This window comes from Carassius gibelio, chromosome A16, assembly GCF_023724105.1.
Source record: "Carassius gibelio isolate Cgi1373 ecotype wild population from Czech Republic chromosome A16, carGib1.2-hapl.c, whole genome shotgun sequence".
NCBI classification, from domain to species: Eukaryota; Metazoa; Chordata; class Actinopteri; order Cypriniformes; family Cyprinidae; genus Carassius; species Carassius gibelio.
The window spans coordinates 6,973,239-6,998,837 of NC_068386.1; the positions used below are offsets into that span (position 1 = coordinate 6,973,239).

Consider the following 25,599-nt stretch of genomic DNA (forward strand, 5'->3'; position numbering starts at 1 on the left):
GTGAAGGTGTCTTGTGGTGTACTGTGCACTGGGTGGGTGGGAGATGGTGGGGGTTGTTTCGGGCTTTCAGTCATTTTACATGTTTTTCAAGACAAGCCGAGGATCATTGAATTCACACACTCTCACAGCTTTCCTTCTCTCATCCCACCCACCCGCCGCTGCTGAGATAAAACTGGCCTGTTAAGCTCAGATCAATGTGTGTGTGTGTGTGTATGCGTGAGCGCGCATCTGCGCCCATTTGTGTCAATCTGAGGGAGAATGCATTAACATTTATAACTTGTGATGGTGGCCTTGATAGTGAGACAGAGCTGACACACACACTAATCCCCGCTGGCCTCTCGGCACACTGCGCTGTCACACACACACACCCATTAGCATGGCGGCTAACCGCTCCTCTGCATCCATTAGAATAAATGTGTGTTAATGGATATGCTTCAACTGTTAGTGGCTGATTAGAATAAATGTGCTTCATACAAAGCTGAAGGAGATGAACGTTCACACCCCAGCTTTAACCTGACACACCTGAAACTGCCCACAGAGGACCAGCTAAACTCATCCTTAAGATGCTGGCACATGACACTGGAAGCATCCAACATTTCTTGGACACACTAGGGCTTATGTTTAAAAAAAAATATATTTAATATAATAATAATAATAATAATAATAATAATAATAATAATAAAGTTTTTTATTTAATTTTATTTAATTTTATTTAAAGGGGGGGTGAAATGCTCGTTTTCACTCAATATCCTGTTAATCTTGAGTACCTATAGAGTAGTACTGCATCCTTCATAACTCCAAAAAGTCTTTAGTTTTATTATATTCATAAGAGAAAGATAGTCTGTACCGATTTTTCCCGGAAAAACACGAGCGTCTAGAGGCGTGACGTGTGGGCGGAGCTAAAGAATCACGAGCGCGAGTAGGATTTTGTGTTGAGAGCATGTTGAAGCTGTGACACAGATCCAGAGGCTGAAATTTAACAAGAGCAGCATCAGCAAAGGCGGTATGCTATGTGGTATGTACTGAAACTGTATATATTTGCTTAGCGGTTTTGGAAAATGACTAAGTTCCACTTTATGTCGTCTTTTTTTTTTTTTTTTTTTTTTTTAAGCTGTACATGTGGAAAGTGCAGTTTGATGACAACATCGCATGTTGTTTACTTGATGTGCTTACGGGCTGATAGCTAAGTTAACAACACAGAGATATTTGAAGCAGTTTTACTCACCGCATGCGCTTCCAACACACGATCGTGACCCTTTTCTGTTGGGACTGCATTATCCTTAAGAAATAAACGATGTGCAATCCGAAATGCAGGGAACAAACAAAAACACTTGCACAACTCCGTTGATGCTCTGTAAAAATAAACTCCATCCACTGGTCCCTTAATGCTGTTTCTCTTTTGGTAATCTGTGCAGGGTTGTCTTGCCCTGGCAACCAAAAACACACTTCTTTTGTGACTTTTCGCGACGCTCTCGCTCTGATCAGGCTGTGTTCAGCCTCTCAGTGCTCTGCTATACTGGAGCGCGCGCTCTTCCGGCAGAAGAGCGCGCACTTAGGACCCATATAAGGAAATTCCGCTCCATCTAACGTCACACAGAGCCATACTCGAAAAAACTTTCCGAAACTTGTGACAAACCGGAAGAGGTTTTTTTGGAACAAAAATACTCCTTCAAACGTACAACTTAATTTTTGAAACTTTGTCCATGTTTAGCATGGGAATCCAACTCTTTAACAGTGTAAAAAACTCAGTATGCATGAAATAGCATTTCACCCCCCCCCCTTTTTTTTTTATTCACCCCCCCCCTATTTTTATTGTGTTTTATTTTATTTGTCTAAAGATACTACAAGTTCCTTAGGGACTGGGTTAACCTAGTGATTATCATTTTCTTTATTCAGCAGCAGCCCAGTGAATTTCCCTAATGTGAGACTTGTACATTGCAATATTTATCAAAAAAATAGGGCAGAACTTGAAAGGCTATGCATTGATATTACTGGATAAAATTATTTCTTCCTGCCCATGCAGCATTGGTTGCGTCAGCAAAAATGTTGTTTCAGAGGCAGGGAAAGCTTTTACATTTTAATGAAAGATTATGAAAACATTTTTCTTCGGATTAACCTGCAGTAATGCATCATGCTCAATAAAATAAGACAATTTATTAATGAAGTAAAAAGGGACTAATTTGACTCGCCTTGAAAAGCATGGCAAGTCTTCATAGTAAAGTGTTTTTGTGTATGTATTTACATACATTGTCATATTCAAGTGACACTGAAGGATGCTGGGCGAGTTTATGAGTATGAATGTGTGCACTTGAGGATATCTGGGGCAGTTGAGGTGTTTGCATGTGTATGTGTGTGTGCTTGCCTGAGTTTGTTGGGCTTTTTTATTGTATGTGTTAGGGGAGATGTATTAGCATGCGTTGTCCTTGGTCAGGGTGCTGAACGGGCTGTGGGGTGGATGGTAATGAGGCTGAATTCATTGGGCTCTATGGTGATCCCAGTCCATTTTGCGGCGGCGCCGTAAGCTTTCCACTGACTCGCTCAGCCTCACCTCTCAAAAAAAACTTCTAAATAACCTTGTACTGCCGAACCCATACCAGCCTTGCTGAGAAACACAGACAGGACCAGAGATAGAGAAACTGCAAACACAGTCAGGAAAATACACACAGACACACATAGGGACAAAAACACACATTGTGCATGTACAAGAAGAGACAGGTACAAACTACATTCCTGTACATACATAGATAGCAATCTATGTCTACACATGTAGCAAGTGTTCTCAGCGAATACCTTTTTATTTCTGACAGAGTAATCCATCATTGATTGTATGAAAATTAGGCCTGTTCTCTTTCATTTCTATATATATGTGTAATTATTACTGCATTGATTAATTATAGTTTGAATGCACTGTGAGCTGGTGCTATTTACAGTCTGCATTCTCCTCTGCTTTATCACAGTAGTAGTAGTAGTAGTAGTAGTAGTAATGAACCTGTTACGAAATCTGCATGAGGAAATCTTTTGCTCTCACACAAAATTCCTATAGATTCTTAATGAAAAGACTAGATTTTATCTTTGAAAAGTTGCCAACCAACATTAAATGTGACTTCACCTTTACAATTTAACTCAAGTCAGGAAATGTTGAAATATTGGAAATGAATGCACACTAGGGCTGTCACTTTTAGTTCGAAAATCGATTGCACAATTGATCGGACCAACCAAAAAAAGTTTCGAAAATGAAAATAGGGAATCGATTTTAACCAAATATGTACACTATTAATTTTAAAATAATTAAACAATGTAACAAAACTCACAATCAAGCAGAAAAAGAAAATAAAGAATTCCGAAAGTGCAGTATGCCTTGCCAAATCTAGACAGAAAATACCAGCAATTTTACGCGCCTATAAGAGTGATGTCGAAAGCGACCTCACTGCGTTCAAATAGAGCGTCTGGCGCAAATGATTTCAATGTTAAGTCAATATAAAGACGCGTTTATGCGCGTCTGGAGGTTTCGCGGCGCGGTAGACACGAATTCGCCTCATTCGCTCATCTAGTTACAGGAGATTCTGAGTTATGAAAAGGACCATTGCAAGCTTTTGTGATGGAAAATTGGCAGTAATAACCCCACCTTGCACAGCTGTACCTGAGTGTCCCTGGGAGCGCGTCTTCTCAACAGCTGGACATATAGTGAATAAAAAACACTCTGTTGAAAATGTTTATCGACTTGTTTTCCTATCCAATAACTTTGTAATGGCCCTAGCCTTCAATTATGCCTGCCTAGTGCCGCCTAGCCTAGGTGTAATTTTTTTTTGAACAGTTGTTTGAAATGGATTGAATCATTATTTAAAATAATCTTAATTTTTTAATGGCCTAAATCGTAAATGCAGCCGGGTTGAAGCCTACACTGATGTTTTTCTTTTGTTATGGCAGCCGTCCCCTATGCATATATATTTTTTCGAGAATGTTGCACACCTGTTGCTGTATGTTATTCTGCACGAAACTTCATGCCAATAAATAAGAAATATTCCTGACTTGTGCATTTCCAGCACTCTGTTTACGTTCGTCCGTTATTTGACGTTCAAAAAGGAAACATCTTTTTTTTTAGACATGGAAAATCGATTTAACAATCGATTCGATAAACACTTATACCTTAAAAATCGAAAATGATTTTTTCACAAAATTGACAGCCCTAATGCACACCGGGCATAGTTTGGTGATCATATTACCACCTTAGGGTGCAGTCATTTTCAGTAAATTAACAGTCCATCATCAATTATTACTACTTATTATGAAGTTTTAGCTGAACAGCTAACAATAAAATGTGCATTGTATTTTCTAGAAACATGTGAAGAACACATACAAGCAAGAGTTGAGTTGAGATGGAAGGAGAGGACATTGCACTGGCCCTCTCTCTTTCTCTCTCACTGTTCCTCTCTCACGCTCTCTCTTTCCCCCCTGCTTTGATCACCTTGCCACAGAGAGAGTAAGAGCCCTTTCTCTCTGCTGAGGTTAATCCTTCCGGTTTGCACACAGAAATTACCATGGCAACAGGTTATCTTTTTGTGGAGCATCACCTAACGTATAATTGATCAGACTAAAGTGGAGGCCAGTATTCTCTTCTTCTTTAACCTCTCTTGTCATTAATGAAACACGACACACACACACACACACACACACACAAATGCACACCTAACACCCTTGACCTTGGCATTTTAACAGGAACCCATGAAAGGCAAGATGTAGTGAATACAAAGTAGAGGTAGGACACCCCTGTGTTTGTGAAAACCCCTCACGTCCCACAGGACACACTACAGAACAATGTCTCCAATGGTCAGTAACCCTCTCCCTGCCCTGATCACTAGGCTTTCAGAGTCCGGATGTGTTCTGCATATGCTAGCGTAACAGCTCACACAAGTGCCATGAACTTTATGAATTTGCCTCTAGGCAAATGACCGTTCTTATGTAGCCGACAACAGTTGATATTGCATGAACAATCTTGATGATGCCATTATCCATATGGCCATATGAGCTTGTGGATGTGAGCTTTGAGCATGATTTACAGTGGAAATGCTTTTTATTCCATTTTTTTTTTTTACTTTAGTTAGTGTGTAATGTTGCTGTAGGAGTAAAACAACATCTGCAAGTTATGATGCTCAAAGTTCAATTCAAAGGGAGGTATTTTATTTTACAGAATTCACTTTTTGTCAGAATTCACTCGCTGCTGAAAGCGGCGAGCACCAAGGTTTTTAAGTGCAGTTTTGCACGCTCTTGAATCATCTCATGACCAAGTGCAGATGCGATGAAATTTAGCTTCATTGATTATAACAGAACTTTGTGAGATCGCGATGAACGAAGATGAGTGATGCTTTTTAGTGATAAAGGGAGTACATATTTGTGCACTTTCTAGGGTATAATCCATTCAGAATTTGTATGAAACTTTCGTTTTTCAGACACATACACCCTGTAATGTTTAGACAATAATATCCAGATATTTATGCGGGATTCACTTGTGAAATAGAATTGATTGGCACTGAACATTTAATTCTAGAACTAACTGATCTGAGACCATTGTGTATTTAGAACCAAGAAGTCAAATATGTGGAATATAATGTTGTTGTATTTTAAACAAAGCATGAACACATGTTACAGCGCACCTTCGCAATCAAGCATTCGAAAATAGCTGATTTACCACCCATTTAAACACACAAGGAATAGTCAAGGACATGTTGTAGATGGTGTACTTTAGAGTGTGTGGTACTTAAGTTTGTGTGAGCTATCCCATAGCGCATTGCTCTGCACTCTTCTCTATAGCTGTATCTGGATTTCACTGGGTATCCTGCCATCTGTAGTGAGATTTCAGGTCATTGGGGGCGGAAATGTTCAGTCTGAAGGACAGTGCAGACAGCTTAGGAAGTGGATAAGGAGATTTACCCACCACTCACTGCACTCGACCTGTGTACTACATGACATTTTAGAATTAAATTTGTGGCAAATTTACCTCAGGTATGATTTTTAGGCTGTTGTTGATAGTTAATATAGAAAGTGTGAAGTTACATAATAGTTAAGAAGACAATGAAGGATCATTAATTAACCAAAATTATATTTATGTTCATATTAAATATTATAACAGTTATTTATCACAAAATTTAGGGCTTTCAAATTTGACAAATTAAATTAATTAAAATGTATAATGTTATATATATGTTATATATGTTATATATATTTTTTAAATACAAATAAGTGCATATATATATATATATATATATATATATATATATATATATATATATATATATATATATATATATATATATATATATATATATATATATATATATATATATGACCCAGCAAGAGTTTTTGAATAAATAGGTCTTATGGGATAGTCTGTAGTCTGATGCAAGCATCAAACCTCTTTCTTTTAGTTTTTCATGGCTAACTTCAAACCCTGTAGAGATGTCATAGCAGACTCGAGACGCCATTAGCTGGAAGTACATTGACTGTGATTGTCTTTTTCTCTACACCTCACTCTCTCACGCGCTTTCTCATGTTATTCCCTCAATCTTTCCTTCTCAAAAAAAACTTTCATTATTAATTTTTACCCTCATATCTCAAAAAGTGCTTTTCAGTCATAATCCACCAGACTCTTTGGTTATTACATTTATTTAATGAAAAAATCCAGGCGCCCTGGAAGACACAGAGTTACCAAGTGTGTGCTCATGTGTGTGTGTTTATATAAGAGCGAGAGACAGAAAGAGACAGGAATAAGGAGGATAGTGATTTTTTTTTCTCTGTCCACAGTGGAGGCCGAAGTTATTAAGTGTAGCGATGGAGTGGAACTTGAGGCTGTGTTCCTTTGGCTCTAGGCTTCTTATTAAAGCAGCAGAGATTGAGGTGATTTCACACAGATCTTTCTCTATCGCATTCTTTTTTTCTCCCCCAGTTTCCTCCCTCGCAAAATGCCGACTCGCAGACCAATCAAAAAACTTTGCTTCCTCCGAATGAAAGAAAATATATCCTCTATGCTCCAGCATGATCCAAGAGTTTTTTAGTTTGACTACAAAAATCCTTCACCTGAAGTGACCTTATTGAATACTAGAACAAACAATGCAGTCAATGGCTGGCAACATTTAGTCCGCTAGCGTGTGCTAATGGTGCTGTTTTTGGGAGAGATCTCGGAGAATCTCATTTCATCTTATTCTTGGCCCCACATCACGAGAGCATCGGCTGCTGAGAACAGACATCTTCAACTCAGTCTGTAAACGTGCCAGTGTGTCGTATGATAGCAATCTGTCCGTGTGGAGCGAGCTCCACCGCTCTTCCTGAGTCCTTGCTCATTCACTTGCTTCCTCCCTCCCTCCCTTTCTGGGTGCCATCCACCCCCCTCCCATCTCTCGGCTAATGAGTCCCTCTGGACGGGCATAAAAGGCTCTCTCATCAGCCATCTTGGAGATGATTGAGGCTTCAAAGAGAATCCCAAGACATTAGCATAACAAGGCTACCTGCAGATGCTGGCAGTGCCAGAGACCCCGAGATAGAGACAGCTGTCCTCTTTTACCTAGACAGCATGAATCATTAAACGTCCCGGGCCCACAGAGTCTTGGTTTGTGGCCAGGTGTCGTGCTAGCCGCTCAGGTGGCCCTTTCTATCTCTGGAAGCCCCTAGGGCTGTTGGCGAGTTAGCTGCGATTTACAAACTTTAACTGCGATTTAAGGAAAACAACTTTCTTTTCAACTGCAGAACTGTAAATCTGCAACTTCTAAGTGGATTTGTGTACATTTGAGCTTAGAAATGAAGAACAAACAGAAAATTATTTTTCAAGCATTGATGTTTTTCCAAAACTTTATTTTATAATAATTATTTGGTGTTGATGGGGCCTTTTGTCCTTCGTCCTGCTGGAATATGTGGCAACATATAAAACTTTCCTTTTTTTTTTAACAAATGGTCAATGAATGAAGGTGCTTTACCATAGGAGGTCAAGTTAAGCATTATATGAGCCCCTTTTTATTCTTCATTAACATTAAATAAGCATGCACATAAGAACATATCTCATTTTTGGTAACACTTTATTTTAGGGTGTCTTTGTTACACGTTACATGTACTTACTATTATAATAACAACTAAATATGCATAGTTACATGCAAGAGGCCCTAAATCAAACCCTAATCCTAACCCTAACCATATACTGTATTAAGTACATGTAGTTAAGTAATATTACTCAGTACTTAAATATATAATTACACTGTAACAAGGACACCTTTAAATAAAGTATAACTCTATAATATAATATAATATAATATAATATAATATAATATAATATAATATAATATAATATAATATAATATAATATAATATAATATAATATAATATAATTTATATTATTATTATTGATATAATTATTACTACTTACAATGTTTTTAGGGAAATTCAGGTATATGGCAGCTACACTCTTAAAAATAAAGGTTCTTTATTCGAATCTTTTAAGTTTTAACATTCATGGAAATTTTGATATTTTAAATGTTCCAAAAACTATTCACTTAAAAGTTCTTTGGGCAACCATAATGTTTTTTCTATGGAAATTGCTTCAAAGAAACCTTTTCAAACCTATATTTTTAAGAGTGGAGCCATGATCTTTGCAGCACTACCTAGCATACACTATATGCGTGTCAGTTTAAAATATCTATAACAAAGTGATAGCACAGAGATGCCCGTCGGCCTGTTCTTTACATCACGTTGCATCCGATACTAACGCATCCTCAGTTGTACTTTACTGTTTAGCTTAGCCGTTCTCTTTCACCCTAAGAGTCTTTGCTTCCTGCTGCATTACATTTACAGATAAAATCAGCCGCTCATTTACTAAGCCTCTAAAGGTGTCGAGCTCAAGGGATTTGGTGCTCTGTTACTCTGTCGATCACTGGGAGAAAACTGGGAAATTAACTTGAGCCAAACTCTGTGTAATTATAGTTCTCTAAGGCTGATCTGAGACCAGTTGCATTTAAATTCTTTGCAGCCTAATCAATCATATATGTTCCATTCACTATATGCAGCTGACAGATAATTTGAATAAATTGTGCTACTGTAAAAACAATATAAGCATGGCAACTATAGCAGCCAAGACTATAGTTGAAATAGTGTTTTTACAATGTAGCTTTCTCTGAATATGTGAGAACTGTTCTCATAATTGCTCACTTTTTATGGTTCTCTGATCTGAATAGCTCTTCAGAGGCTGCTGACCTTTCTTTGGATGTGCCAAAGGCAATTCAGTCCCTGTTTCACTATCTATAACTTGACTGCGTTTCACCAAGGCTTTACGTTATTCGCAAGGCACGCTTGGAACAGGGTGTCCGGCCAGATGCTTCTCTCATGTTGTTTCAGTCACGGAGCGGATAAGAAGGGTCCGCAGAGAGCACAGTTTCCCGGCAGACGCCCTCCTCATCCAGGTCTGGTCCAGGCCACCTCTACCACTCCTCCCACCAGCTGATGTGGTGTGGAAAGGTCCTGACGCCTCGCGGCCCAGTCTGCATTCCTGCCCAATTACATCCAGCCCCAGCTGACTTCCATTAGACTTGATCACAGCCCCGAGACAAGAAGGAAGGGGGTGTTTTGGAGGCTGTGAGTATGTGTAGTAGAAGTTATGAGTCAGAGCAGTGGTGAAAGGTTCACTAGCGTATGATCTCACAACAACCATAACAAAACCATTAAAGACACAGTTTCACTTTTCGGCAGCTTCTTGGGACGCTGTGATGGGAAACGATTTTGTATTATTGGCTTGTGTTGTCATGTGTAGTAACTTCATAGCCACATGAGACAGTATGAGATCAGAGTGGAACCCGGCACCACACATGAGAGAAGTGAGGGCGAGCTACAAAATAAACCATATTAGTATTTCATAATACTGTATTTTATTACAATTTATGAACATCTATTTTTTTATTTTATTACAATTATTATATTAAAGTATAATTAATATCAGTTAAATAATTATTACTTATTATTATTAATGTTTAATATAATGTCGATATTATAAATATCTAAATATATCTCAGTCTGATATCAATGAAAATTGCATTATCTTAACTGTTGGAAGTTGTTATGGTCAAAGCCTAATTTCAAGAATCTTCTGTCTATTTGATTTTTAAATGATTATGACAAATTCAGCAAACTGTACTTTTATCCCTCACAGCATCACTTTCATTAGTGTCAAATAAAGTACGGCACTCTCATTCACATCTACACCCCCTAGATGATCGTCCTCAGTGACCAACATTTAGATTTCATTGCATTTGGTTCTTGAATTCGTGTAAACATAAGTCATCAACAACACACGCGCACAAAGTGGGACTTTTGTGAAAGTGAAAAAGTGACGTGACATTCAGCCAAGTATGGTGACATACTCAGAATTCGTGCTCTGCATTTAACCCATCCAAAGTGCACATACACAGAGCAGTGAACACACACACACACTGTGAACACACACCCGCAGTGGGCAGCCATTTATGCTGCGGCGCCTGGGGAGCAGTTGGGGGTTCGATGCCTTACTCAAGGGCACCTAAGTCGTGGTATTGCCAGCCCGAGATTCGAACCCACAACCCTAGGGTTAGGAGTCAAACTCTCTAACCACTAGGCCTGCCTACCTGCACCCTGTACTGTATATTTCTGCATTTTTTAGATTCTCATTAAGACATTATTTAGTATGTTTATTAAGCTTCTGTCATCATGGGGGCCCTTGGCTGCTGTAGGTGATTTTCAGGTTTTAGTGTCCTTGTGGGGACATTTGGCTCACACACAAAAACACACACAATCCCACATGGTTCAGCCATAGAGGTGCAGCTCACTTTCACAGTAAGAAAATAATCCTTTCAGCAAGGAAAACCTATTATTCGCTTTAGGAAAATAATTTCATTTAGTTCTCCTGTACAAGCATTGCTTTTTTTGCCAGTGTCCCAGAAATACATCAAATAAACGGCCTCCCAGGGTCTCGTTTTTTAAATGTCCCCACATCTGTTCGCCCAGAATGCCATTGCTAAAGCCGCTTTCTGATGCAGTCCCTCACCCGGGGCTGTCAGAATGATTTCTGCCTGTTCTCACTCTCCCCTCGATCTCACCTACTCTTTTTATTTATTTATCTGGGAACATTTAGGGCATATTTTTAATGCTGAGCCTCATCCATGACTGTGGTTCAGTATAGGGTCAAACATAGTCATATGCGCATTACGTAGAACCACTTCTTGCGGGTAGCTCATAAAATAACCACCCCACATTCAAATCTGTTCTTTCTTACCATTTTACATCAGGGGTTTCAGACTTGAACTCTTTCCCAAAACCTAGTGAGCCTCTACTGCATCCACAGGCAGCAGCATCCTAACTGAAATGAAACTACATGATTAAATTAGAAATCCTGAAAGAATAATAATAAAAGAATAATAATAGATAAAATAGTAAAATAATAAAATGGTACATTTTCACTAATCATGTCATTAGATGAAATATGTTATATAAAGTAATTAAAATAGCATGTTTGTTATTAATTAATTTTCAGTTGTTTATTAATTAAATATGTTGTGTGTGCAAAAAAAGTGTGTATGTGTGAAGGAAAAAAATATGATAGCAATTTAATATATGAATATATTACATGTTAAAATTACTTAAATTATTAAAGTGATAGTTTACCCCAAAATGAAACCGTTGTCTTCATTCACTCAGCTCATGTTGTTCCAAACCTGTATGGATTTATTTGTTTCTGTTGAAGACAAAAGAAGATATTTTGAAGAATGTTGGTAAACAAAGAGTTGCTGGTTATTGACTGTAAATCAGTTTTAAATCATTTTTGTACTAAAATAGACTGATTTTTTTTATACTTCTCTGCGTGTAACAATTTTTTTCATTTTTTTTTAAATTATTATTATCAAGTATATTTTAAGCAAATTCTCCTGTTTTATCAGCCATATTGTTGCACACTGGAGTGCATTCTGAGATTACATTCCCTGCAAAGGATCCCTGAGACGCTGATTTTGGCAAAAACAAGAGACAGGACAAAAGCCAAGTAAAAGTTGCTTACGTTTTGAAATGTCCTTCACATCAGGAGTGCGCCTGTGATGCCTAAAAATGCTGCTTACAAAGGCAGCTCACTATATATATATATATATATATATATATATATATATATATATATGTACAGTTTTATATATATATATATATATATATATATGTATGTACAGTTTTTTTTTTCTTTTTTTTTAAAGCACGTTAACATTGCCGTCCAGTCTGACTCTAACTGTTACAAATGCACATAATAGCCGATGTTGTATTTTGCCGGTTTGACTGTTCCTTCTCTTTGTTTTGCTCATTTAGTTTTTGTTTTGCTTTGTTTTTTCAAGATTGAGTTCTTTGAGATTGATTCAAGCTTTGCTGGCAGCCTGTGTTTGTTGCTACCCATAATTCACTGCTGTACCTCATGACAGACAGCACTGCTCTGGATCGGCCGCTATGGCTTTGTGATGGATTACTCCAGACTAAATGCATCGCTAAAGATGCACACACACAACCCTTTTGAATTGTTAACCAATTTTTGTGAAGCAGGTTAAACACACAAACATGCATGGAGCACAACACACCTAATCTTTTATAAACATTATATACCAAATTACATGCACATATTCATCACACAAATACACGGTGAGTCACACAAACAACAAATGTGGCCCCCTCTGGTTAGGCCTCTTTAACAAGGTAATGCATCATAAATTCATTTGGCTCAGAGTAAACATTGTTGGAAAATGAGAGTGATGGATGGGTGCCATGGGGAGGAGAGCCACAAGCTCCTGAGACCAAGTGTGTGTGAAAGACAGACTGCCGCTCTGTTCATAAACCTAGCAAGCTTTTTAGGACACTGTAGGTGCGTTACTGACACTAAGGTTGTTCTGGTAGGTAGGGAACTTAATTATTCTGCCTTAGAAGGCATCTTTACTGAGTCTGTAACGATGTACTGTGCACTAGCCCATCTAGTGTATGAACATTTTCTTTTCTTTACAGTATGAAAGCATTTGCTGTTTTCTAGTTGAAGAAAATAACGTTTTGAATTAATTTGTTTAATATATAATGTTATATAATGTTATAGTATTTATACATTTTAAATTAGCTTTTATTTTTATGTTCACTTTTAAATTTGAGCTTATTGTTTTGTTGTGTGCTTTTATCTTTTATTATTTTTAGGGTTTTCTTTAAATAAAAGTATTTATTTTGTATGCAGTTTGTTTTGTGATTTTGTCATTTTTATTATTTTTCATGTTTCTTTTTTAAATAACATTTAGGTTTAATTTATTTTTATTTTTTTTTCAGTTTTAGTGTTTATTTATTTCCAGTTAGAACATCAGTGCTTATTTTAGTAATTTTAATAAACTTATTCCAGGTGGTTGTCAAGACAACATCTGCACTAATTCTAATTCTGATTTAAATTTTTGTTTAGTAAAAGATTTTTATATAACATTTATATTATTTCAACTTTGTTTTAAATAACAAATGTGTTTAATAGTTTTAGCTTAACAATAATAGTTTTTGTTTTCACCAAATTCTAAGACAGCATGTGATGAAATACATCCCAGAATGCATTGCAATAAGCCCAGAAAAAAATAATAATTCCAAGATGGCAGACAAAGCAAGAGAAATGTATTACTTTGACTCATTTAATACAGAAATGTATCCATACTAATATATACATATATTAATTAATAAAAGTAACCATTTTACCCTGACAATGTGTTACTTGAGTATGTGTGTGTGATGGACAATTTTTTTATTAATTTGATTATGCTTTTCAGATTATTGCATCATTTCTCTTACTGCATTGAGCTAAGTTTTCTGTGCATTCAGCTTATGAAGTGCTATTTTCTAACAGAAGTAGTGCATGTAGAGTGTTCCAAATCACTCTCTTATAAGGGTTCTGTTTCATTTAGAATGCTGCCCTATAAGGCAGCTGTCCATGTAGGCAGGTTTTGGAATGGAGCATGTCAGGTACTATATAGTATATGACTGTGGGTGATTGTACAGACATGTTTTCAGTTCATGGGTTGCTAATCTTTATGGTGGTCATTCATTTAACCATTTAGACCTTTGAGAGAGAGGGAATAAAGGGGAAAAAAACCTGCCTGAAAAACAGCAGGAGAGGGAGAATAACCAGGCTGTAAAGTGTGATATCCCACTGCAGCGACCACGCTGCTACAGGAGACTTGCATTTTCCATTTTGGGATTCAGCTGCGTTTGCACCGAAGACACTGACAGTCTCAGCACCTTTACACCTTCAGCCTGGCACAAACACGTGCTTTTTTTCATCCGTATCTGTGAATGTTGAATGTTGAAGGACGTGCCCACTTAAAATCCACTCTTGTCTCTTTTTCTGATAAAAACTCATTATTTCCACTTGCAGTTGCAATTATCGCTGCCCATTTTTTTCCCCCTCCATCCTCTTAAAATGAGCAGCAGCCCTGATGTGGTGATTAACTCCAAATTGCAACAGCTGTTGATGGCAACTTCAATTAAGTCTGCAGGCATCAATTTAGTGGCAATCTATAGCATTAGAGAGGTATCATCTTTTACCAGCCCTGTTAGCCACCCAATGGTGAAAGAAGCCTGTCACTCAGGCCTGCAAATTACTCGGATTTGTCGGAGAATAGAGTGTCTGTTGCTTTTAGGTGGCTGTCGTTTGCCATGCTGGCTTTTCTATAGCGTATATGGAGTAGTACAGCCTAATAGTGAAAGATGTGCTATCACTATTGCATCCCTGAGCAATACATTGAACCTAAGGGCATGATTTCTGAAACAAAACATCATGCAGTTGAGTTTAAGGTTTTTTTGTAATCAATTATTATTGACAATGAAAGTAGTGAAGAGATGGGATATCAGTTGTGGAGAAAGAAGTAAAAGGAACACACAAAAGCACCAAAGTAACGACATAGGGGACGGTTCATTAAAGTTTTTGAGGTTTTGTAACATATAAATCATAACCATAGACTCTGTCTAATGCATAATGGTAAGCCATTATACTATAATGGTAATCAAATATTCATCTCATGAAAAATTAAGACATTTAATTTATACATTATATATATATATATATATATATATATATATATATATATATATATATATATATATATATATATATATATATATATATATATATATATATATATGTTCTGAATAAGACCTAGTTCTCGATTTCCAGCACCTCCTTCTGGCTATGTTTAGGCATCATGCAACAACATCATTTCAAGAGAGGGAATAAGATGGAAATTGATCACCCGGCTGGTTTAGTGACAAACGACTCTTTATATGGTCCCACGGTGTTAATCGAAAGATGCTATCGATTTTATCATTTGTTTTATAACAGCCGTCATTGTAACATCCTAATGGTTCTTGTAGGCCTTCTATTCTTTCCCAACCCTCCCTTTGGCCTTCGCTGGCAGAGCTCCAACTAGATCTCTCTGTCCCTGTGGGCTAATCAGCTGAGCACAAGCCCGTTGCTGGGCTGTTAGTTCTGGTTGTAATGCAGGCGGTGGGAATGTGTGTGAGCTTCCTAGCACTGTTTAATATGTCCTCTCTCTCTGGAATGCTGAAACTCAGAAGTGCTGCTTCAGCATTGTAAACCATTGCGAGTACAGCTGCGATAGAAATATTGTGTGTAGAGCTTTGATAGCACCTGGACACCTGTATCAAACTTGCAATGGCAGATTCTCAGATGTACTATAGACAGTCCATGCAAATGCATTAGTTTGCATGAAATGCTCTGCCCTTGACTTGGCTTCTCCCGCAGATGAAGTCTGTAACAAGACTCCTGGGCTCCAAACGGTTTATATATTATTAAATATTTACATTACATTCATTAAGCATTTAAAAACTATTTATAGAGCCATCAGCAAGCGTAGCATGTTCCTCTGTCAGTAGCTGTGAGAATGTAGCGTGGTCTTTTTTTGCTGAGCTCCTGTTAGAGAGAGTAAAAGAGAGCGTGCTGACTGTTTCGTGATGTTGTGAGCGGTGCCAGAGCTGTCCGACAGGAGACACAGAGGTCTAGGTGAGATGTGGATTGGTATGACATTCACAGATGCTTGCTGAAATCCCCATCGCTCAGTTCTGGGAAAGGCAGCAGCGAGGAAAGAACCAACCCTTGGATGTTTGTTGCACTGTGTCATAGGGAAACTGCTTTTTACTTAGTCTCTGTGGTGACAATAAACCTTTTTTTTTTTTTTTTTTACACTGCAGGCCAGGAACAAACACTTTATGTAATTTTTTTCTTCAATTTTTTTTTTTTTTTTTTTTTTTTTGGTTTTAATCTGTGATAATCTGTAAATATATAAATCATGTGATTAATACATACAATTAATTAGCCTATTTCAGTTATTTAAGATATTTAGATTGTTATTTAAATGGTCTTCTATAACAATGCTATTTATTTAGAATGCTTTAATATTGTTTATTCTCTAAATGTTTTAGTTTATTCTGTAAGTTTTATTAACGTGTTCTCATCCATACTATTAAAGAATATATGAATTTATGTCACTTTTTTATATTTTTTAATTTAGCTGCACTTTATTGTTCTGTACTATTAGAATATTTATTTATTTAAACTTTATTTAAAATTTACATTTAATTATATTCAATTTTCTATTCTGTTGTTTTTTTATGTTCTTTTTAAATGCCTCTTTTTTAAGATAAATTTGAACCTAGCTCAATAAGTTCATTTGTGGCTTTATACGGTTTTATAAACTAAAAATGGTAACACTGAGAAATATTTTTCACAATGAGGTGTAACTTTATGTAATTATATCAGACAATGCAAAGCCCATTCATTTAGGAAGCTGTGGACATGTGAGTATCAGTGTGTGTGTGTGTGTGTGTGAGAGAGAGAGAGAGAGAGAGAGAGAGAGAGAGAGAGAGAGAGAGAGAGAGAACAGTTGCTCATATATACTCAGCTCCACTGATGAGTTACTCATGACTGTATAAGTAACTTGAATATAGCAGGCTATTCCTTTGCTTTTATCTAATTTGTGTTTGCCCATTTTTCATAGTAAATGTTCAAAGGCAGACTCTGAAGATTACAGTATAATTAATCAGTTCAGTCACTGTTTACCATGACCTACCCACTTTTCATATTCTGTAAGGTGAAAGGCATTAGAGCTTACATAGAGAGAAAGAGAGCATTGGAGACATTGTGTCCTCAGGTTATGACGAAGACCCACATACATATGTTCATCTAAGGTTTCAAAACAGAGCCCGAGGAACAAAACACGGCCTTGTCCTCCACACTGAATCATTTTGGAAGAATACTGATTCTTGGATGTATATATCACATTCACACACACACACACCCAGCTCTGTTTACAGTCTTGTTCAGGGGGCTGAAGGAAGGGCCAGTGTTTTCATTTCATATTCATAAATCATTCAGACATCTCAGTCCTTTAGAAAATCAGCCCTTTGTCTTTATATTGAGATTCCTAATATATTTTCCCATCCACATCACAGATGTAATCCACCCGCTTGTCACTCTCTCCCGACTCTCAGCTTTGACGAGAGTGACACATTTATGAGATATTTTCACTGAGCTCTAATTCTTCTGTATATCTGAGGCTTCGGCTCTCTAATGCAATTAAATCGATTTTTCAGGCTGAGAATGAGAGTCCAATTTGAAACGTTAACCCTTGGCCCTCTGGGAAGCAGGTAGCCCCTTTTAAAGTGGTGGCACTGAAGGTATTTCCAGATGAAACTTGTTTTAGGATTCAACTTACATTCAGTTTTGAAACTTAATTAGACTGTAAGTGTTTTACATAGAGATATGAGGTCATTTCAATATGTACCAGGTTTAATCTGTGATTTTATTGCCAATTATAAATGGAAATGTCTATATTTTTTTTTCCCCCAGGAGAAAATTATAGGCTATTCCTCATGAAGTTTTGTCATTTTAACAGGGAGTGATTTAAGGCTGCATTTATTTATTTATAATACAGTAAAAACAATATTATTGTGAAATACTATTACTATTTCAACAACTGCTTTTGTTTTAAATTTGTTTTTGTGATGGAAAAATGATTATTCCAGTTTTCAGTGTCACATGATCCTTCATTCTCATATGCTGATTTGCTGCTCCAAAAAAACATTTTTTATTATTATTATTGAAAACATTTGCTTATTTTTCTTCTTTTGCAGGATTGGTTGATCTCTGCTATATAAAAGTGTTAGTTTCCTTTTCTTAAAAAAGGAAGAAAAATCATATGGAAACAGAGTGTTTAAATTACAGGTTACCGCTATCAAGTCTATCGAAATGTTGAAAACATAAGTGTACGCTTTCATACATCTACCTGTGAATGTTAATAGGATTGCATTGGTGCTTCTATAACGATGATCATCCAGATGCATGAGTTTTATCACAGAGGACACATACAAATTGTTCTTTTATGGATGTCACCCTGACAAACAATTGCCTTGTTTGTTTGAACTTTCCATTATTAAATATTTTAAGAAGTTTTTATTATCTCTTATTAGCATTCTTTACAGTTTTATTGTTTAGTTTAAAACCATAGCGGTCATCCTTACAAACAGCGTTTGATTTCTCACTTGAAATGCTCTGCGTGGGGTGTTCAATAACCCGTTTGGATCTCAGTCAGTGAATGAGAGCGTAGAGAACATCTGGTGTGTGAGGAGATATCATAAAGCAAACTACAGTTGCTCTTTTAATCACTTTCACTTAATGAAAGAGTGATGGTCTCCTGCAGGGTCGAACAGAAGTCTATTTTCATCTATTTCAAAATGCAATTTTGGCTGTGATGTCAAAGCTGAATTTTCAGCAGTCATTACACCAGTCTTCAGTGTCACATGATCCTTCAGAAATCATGCTACTGTAATATGCGGATTTAGTTCCCCCCAAAATATTTATTATTAGTGCTAAAAGTGTGTGTGTTTTCTGGAAACATATAATGCTATGAAATAAGCCTTTGCAAGAGTTGCCCGTTTTATTCCAGAAATGTTTTAAATGTCATTTCCACTATAGAATGTTATCAAACTTCATTTGAGATTTGATGTCAATTACATTTTGTCTTTACACTGTGTGATTTTCTTCTGCACATTTTAGCCCGGGCTTCAAAGACACAGCATGTTCTCTTCGTTTGCAAGTGCTTTAATGCTGCTCATTTTGGTCTTTGCACACACGCACGTCAAAACCACTTCAACAACAGGCGTACAGTGTCTGTTTCGTGTGCGCTGTCCTCTCAGACCCCCATTAGCTAGCCTCAGTGTCTCTAGAAGAGGCCATCAACACAGCAATGGATTCCAGCAGTGCGTGAGTGAGAGACAGGTAGAGATGTACCCATCTAAGGCCCTCCAGGATTTCGTAGTTGTCTATTCACACAGCTTTCAGCTTTAACAACTCACTCTTTCAGTCTCCTCTCTATCCTGTGTTTCTCATGTCACCCATAGCCCAAAGCACCCATAGGATGGTTGTTTTTTTTCTGAGACACTTTGTAAACAAGGAATCCTCACCTGTACTGTTTATATATCACTCTGAAGGCCACGTCCCATCTCTTTTGCAACCAGAGTTTATGCAGATCATTTGAAGTCTGAATTTGTGTGACTCGATGACGATTGACATTTCTAATGTTTGACTGCATGTGTTCTCTTCACAGCAACAGGAGCAGGACCCCACTAACTTGTACATCTCTAACCTCCCGGTTTCAATGGATGAACAAGAGCTGGAGAACATGCTGAAGCCCTTTGGACATGTCATCTCCACACGGATACTCCGAGACGCCAACGGGGTCAGCCGAGGGGTCGGCTTTGCCAGGTAACCTTGACAACTGACACTCTCTTTGGCACGTGCAAGACTAGCCAGAGAGTCTGTTTAGGAGGATTCATATAAAAACATCCCTCAGTTTCTTTCTTTTCCAGCTTTTCTCCCTTTCTTTGTATGGCGCGTGTGGGGTGGGTTGGCTGGTTTTCAGGGTCAATGGCTATGTAAGAGATCCCAGCAGAGGATGTGTGTGTGTATGTGTGTGTGTGTGTGCCAGCCAGGCAATTAGCCGTTCAGCCATGATTCGCTGAGCAGATCTGAATGGGGCTGAACAGAGGAGAGGAGCCACTCCAGAGAGCACAGACTAAATCAGAACGGCAGAACACCCCTACCGTTCTTTATTTTCCCTCTTACTGTACGCTCGCTCTACCACTCTCCTGTCATTCTCTAAATTAACATATAAGTATGTTTCCTTAATTCAAGGAACTTTGACATCCAGAGGTTAAAACGAAGAGATTTCTACCTATTTTTTGGTATATGAAGATCGCATTCAAACAGGGAACAGTTTGTCAAGCCTTCATCATTAATTTGAGCTTGATGAACCTAGACACAGACTTTCAGTCATAATAGAAAAAAAATATTAGTATAACATTATGAATTATTGATTACAATTTTTTTTTTATATTGCTTAAAAACATAAACATAGTGAAATAAAAATAGGTAATTTTGGTCCCACTTTATATTAGGTGGCCTTAACTACTATGTACTTACATTAAAAAAAATAAGTACAATGTACTTATTGTGTTCATATTGTATTGTAAAACACTTTTGCTGCTATTGAGGTGGGATAGGGGTAAGGTTAGGGAGAGGGTTGGGGGTATGGGTAAGTTTAAGGGTGGGTTAAGGTGTAAAGTATGGGTCAACAGTGTAATTATAAATGTAATTACATAAATTAAATACAGATGTAAAATATAAGTACAATGTAAAAACATGTATGTACACAATAAGTACATTGTACTAAATTATCAATTAAAATGCAAGTACATAATAGTTAAGGCCACTTAATTTAAAGTGGGTCCATAATTTTTGTTTGTTTATTTATGTATTTGTTGTCCATCATAATTTTTCATAATTTGTCAAAAGTTATTGTACTTGTTTATCAAAGAGACGAGACGTGTCGGAGAACAGGTTGATGTGAAATATGAGACATGTAATATGAAGAAAACAAAGAAAAAGCAAGTTAAATGTCACTTGTGAGCAGAACGTTGTTGTTCTAATCATGTTGTTGCTGTACATTTGTCATTTTATTCAAAAGTGTGAACATATTATAAATCTGTATATTTAGTATTCATAAAATGTTTGCTGTGAGGTTAGCCTCATAATGGAGTCAACCATTTCCTTTCAACTGCATAATGTTATCAAACCAAATTAAAATACATTATTTTAAACATGGAGGAAATTGCATTTGTTGATTCTGAAAAAAAAAAAAATGAAATAAAGAAAAAGGCAGAACATTTCCTGTGATGAATGTATATCCACTGTTGGAAATTGTAAGTAGACCAATTAGTGAAAGTGTGTTTTAATAGAGTTCATTTTCTACAAGTCCACAGGGCCAAACATGTCCCTAGCTGAAGAAACGCCATAAAGCAGATTTTTAAGAAGCTGTTCGGTTTTCAATGGGATTTCACTGCGGTCATGACTGATGACTTTAATTCTGATTTGCCTCATGCTGTGTGTTTCACTTCACTTCTCTTTCTGTCATAGAATGGAGTCCACCGAGAAATGTGACGTGGTGATTCAACATTTCAATGGAAAGTTCCTCAAAACCCCACCAGGAGTGCCAGGCAAGTGTCAACAACCCACTGTGTTCTAACAATATTGTATCCTAACCCGGTGCAAAGCGATAAAGTGACAATCACCAAGACCTTTTGTTGCCCACTTGTTGTCTATTTCCACAGTTCTGTCCACACTAAAATCTCATTGCTCTGAAGTTCTGAAGTCCCTCTCCATACAGCTGTATATTAAAGGAATAGTTCAGCCAAAAATGACAATCTGTCATCCCTTACGCTCCCTCATGTTGTTCCAAACCCATATGTTTTTGTGAGTAAATGATAACTGTCCTTTTAAATATTAAATATGTTCTGATTTCTGTTCATCTAAATACATCAAAACTCAACATGTCAAGCTTTAGATATATACTAAACCCATAAGCTCAGTTGGATCCAAATCTCTTGTATGAGGACGCACACGTCCCCCCACTTTGAGTCGCTCTGCTCATCAGCTTTATATGACAGGATCTGATTTATAGGTTGATTAAGGTTTAATTTAAGCCTGGTGTGCCTGAAGAAAACAGTTCCCAGAGGGCAACAGAATATACTGCATATAGCCAACTAGAGAAAAACATTTAAACTGAAGACAGCATTTAGAACACATTTAACTTACATTACCTGACGTATATCAGAGCGATACAGTATATTAGTGAGATGTGATGTAGGGCGGGACTTTATTTTATCTAGCTACATTAAATTGGGTTGTAAAAACTGGGTTTGGTTTGGTTGGCATTATGTTTTGGCCTTATTCCAAAATAATTTCAAATTCCAAATGTGTTTAGTCACTGGGGTATATTTTTTGCAATAGCCAAAAAAAAAAAAAAAATTTTTCTTTTATGCCCAAAAACATCATTAGGATATTAAGTAAAGATCATGTTCCATGAAATTATTTTGCACATTTCCTACCAAATATATCAAAACCTAATTTTTGATTAGTAATATGCATTATAATCAGATTCGAGATTTTCAAATAGTTGTATCTCGGCCAAATATTGTCCTATGCTTACATACCATAAATCAAAAGAAAGCTTATATAAGCTTCCTAGGAAGAAAAAAATGAACAGGGCCAATCTGCAAACGTTAAAGGGGTCATATTATGCTTTTTTAAAGATCATTATTTTGTGTTTTTGGTGTAATAGAATATGTTGATATGCTTTAATGTACAAAAAAGACATTATTTTTCAAATACTGTACATCATGTCCTCTATGGCCCACCTCTCTCAAACACATCGTTTTCTACAAAGTCCCTCCTTCCGACAAGCGCAGTCTGCTCTGATTGGCCAGCTGACCCAGTGCATTGTGATTGGCCAAACACCGCAAGCACTCATCGGAAATCTAATGCCCCTTTCCATAATCGTGAGCTTCATCTTTCAAAATAAATGTAAAGACAGTTAATAATGTCTTTATAGTTTTACCATCAGTTCAAGCCCGAAAGGGGAACAGAGTTGCGTGACAGACACAGTGATGAAGATCGTATGTGTTTGCAGTACACAAGTACACAAGTCACAAGCCTTCTTTCTTTTCATGAACATTAGGCGGCATTACGCAAATATTTCAACAAAGTGACGTAGATGTGGGGGCGTGTTTGAATGAGCTGTTTTAGGAGGGCATGGCAGAGTCTTAACTTTGATAAAGAATATCTCTTTGGATTTGAGACTTTAGTCTTTGCAACTTTACAGATCTTCTTTATGCATCAAGAGCTTGAAACAATCCAAATAGCAAGGAAAAATTTAAATTGCATCATATGACCCCTTTAAAATACTTTCAAAGTTTCAAAGTATAGTCACAAGACATAAACCAGGGTTATTCAAATCTTGCCCTGGAGGGCCAATGAGGTGCAGAGTTTGGCTCCAACCCTGATCAAAGTCACCTGCCTGTGATTTTCTAATGATCCCCAAAACATTGATTAGCATGCTCAGGTGTGATTGACTAGGATTGGAGCCAAACTCTGTACCGCATTGGTACAGTAAATAGCCATGACATAAACCATATGAATGTTTAAATGATTTTAATATGAAAATATAGTTTACTAGACATTTCAATTAAATTTCACAACTTCACAACACAAAACTCTTATAAACAAATAAAAAATATTTAAACAGCAAATAAAACAATTTTAACCAATTAATTTATGTAAGTGATTTTATAAAGTTTAAAGCTTCACATTTCTGATTAATAAATCTCCAAAAATGTATCCATGCACTTATTTTGTATGTGCCTCACTGTAATTCCATTTTTGGTCATTTTTCATTTTTACTTTTTGGTCATCAACATTATGCTCATTGAACCTGTATTGAGCTCAGAATATTCCTTTAAATAAGCAAACACTCAATAGCTCAAAAAGAACAGAGACATTTGTTACGTGAATTCTGTCGCCTTTAACAACCACACAAACTTTATATCACAGGCACACACCCAAATGTGTAAACAGTGTTGTTTAATGGTGTAGTTTTGCGAAGCTCAGGGTATGTTCCTCAGTGATGTGCTTGGTGTTTGTTCCCCTGCTGTTGCAAAGCTTTCTTGTTTCCCTTAGAGAGAGAAAATGTGAGCAAAGGCAAAAGAAACAGCTGGAGAGGTTAGGGTGGATGAGAGAGAGAACATGCGATTCCTGTTGGATGCAGTATTTGTGTGTGTGTGTGTGTGTGTCTTCTGTTTGAAGGAGGCATAGGTATAGGCAGAGGGCTGGGGAAGGGGTGTAAAAGCAACTGACAGGACCGAGAGAGAGAATAGGAAGAGAGAGATTGGAGAGGGCAGCCTGCAACTCTGGCAGTTGCTGTGTGATTTGTGGGGTGTAGCGTGCAGCTCGGTGTCAAACCCAAAGACAGAGGGATGATGGATGACTTCATCTATACCCCCCCCCCTCTCTCTCTTTCTCTCTATCTCTGTTCTCAGTACTAAAAGACTCCTGGCCAACTCAGTCTTGTCTTTACCTTTACACTGTGTGTTAACCTGGTGCGACATGATAAAGCAACAACCGATAAAAATGTCTTCCATGTAAATCTGAGTCAACAAGTTATGAGCATTTTTCAGTCACTTGGTTTATTTGTCTGTAGTTTTGTCCTGGCCTCGTCCACTCTGAAATCTGACTGGTCTGAATAATAATGTATATTAATACAGTCTACCATTCAAAAGACTGGGGTCAGTAAGATTGGTATTTGTTTTTGAAAGAAGTCTTTTTTTGGCTCACCAAAACTGCATCTATTTGATCAAAACATTAATATTGTGACATATAATTGCAATTTAAACTAGCTGTTTTATATTTGAATCGATGCAAATGTGTGCATGTTATATGTAAAGCTGAATTTTCTGCATAACTCTAGTCGTACAGTGTCATATGATCCTTCAGAAATAAAATGTTGATTCACTTATTATAATCAATGTTGAAAACAGCTGAGCTGTTTAATATTTTGTTGGAAAATACTGTTTTCAGGATTTATTAAAAAAATATTTATAGAAACATTTTGTATGGAAATATTTGTTATTAGTTTAAATATTAGTTTTGCTGTCAGTATGAATAAACAAATGGTAACACTTTACAAAAAGGTGTCATTTGTTAACATCAGTTAAGGTATTAACTAACATGGACTAACAATGAGGAATACCTTTGTTACTGTATTTACTACTCTTTGTGTATTAGTTAATGAAAATACAGTTATTCAGAGTTTGTTCATATTTGTTCACACTGCTTAAACTAATGTTAACAAATACAACTTTTGATTTTAATAATCTATTGCTAATGTTGAAATTAACATAAGCTAAGGTCAATAAATGTTGTAGAAGTATTGTTCATGTTTAATTCATGTTAAAGGGATAGTTCACAAAAAAATCTAAATTATGTCTTTAATACGAACGAGTCAATGTTTTGTTAGTTATCTGGCTCGGCTCGGTGTTCATCTTCAGTCCTCTCTTCACATCAGTTCAGTCAGTGTAATGTTTGAGTAAATGAATTACTCCGGGATATTGGTTTGTTTTTACTCAGAGGGAGTGTCAGTCACATTAAAA

General features: G+C 36.8%; 1 protein-coding gene across 1 annotated transcript in view; it reads left to right on the top strand.

Moving 5' to 3' along the window:
• LOC128030466 (RNA-binding motif, single-stranded-interacting protein 3) overlaps positions 1-25,599 on the top strand; it is a 124,098-nt gene that overhangs the window by 61,031 nt on the left and 37,468 nt on the right. Inside the window, exons 5-6 of the mRNA XM_052618127.1 lie at positions 19,665-19,822; positions 21,533-21,612. Coding sequence (XP_052474087.1) covers positions 19,665-19,822; positions 21,533-21,612 — 238 coding nt within the window. The remainder of the gene's footprint in view (positions 1-19,664; positions 19,823-21,532; positions 21,613-25,599) is intronic.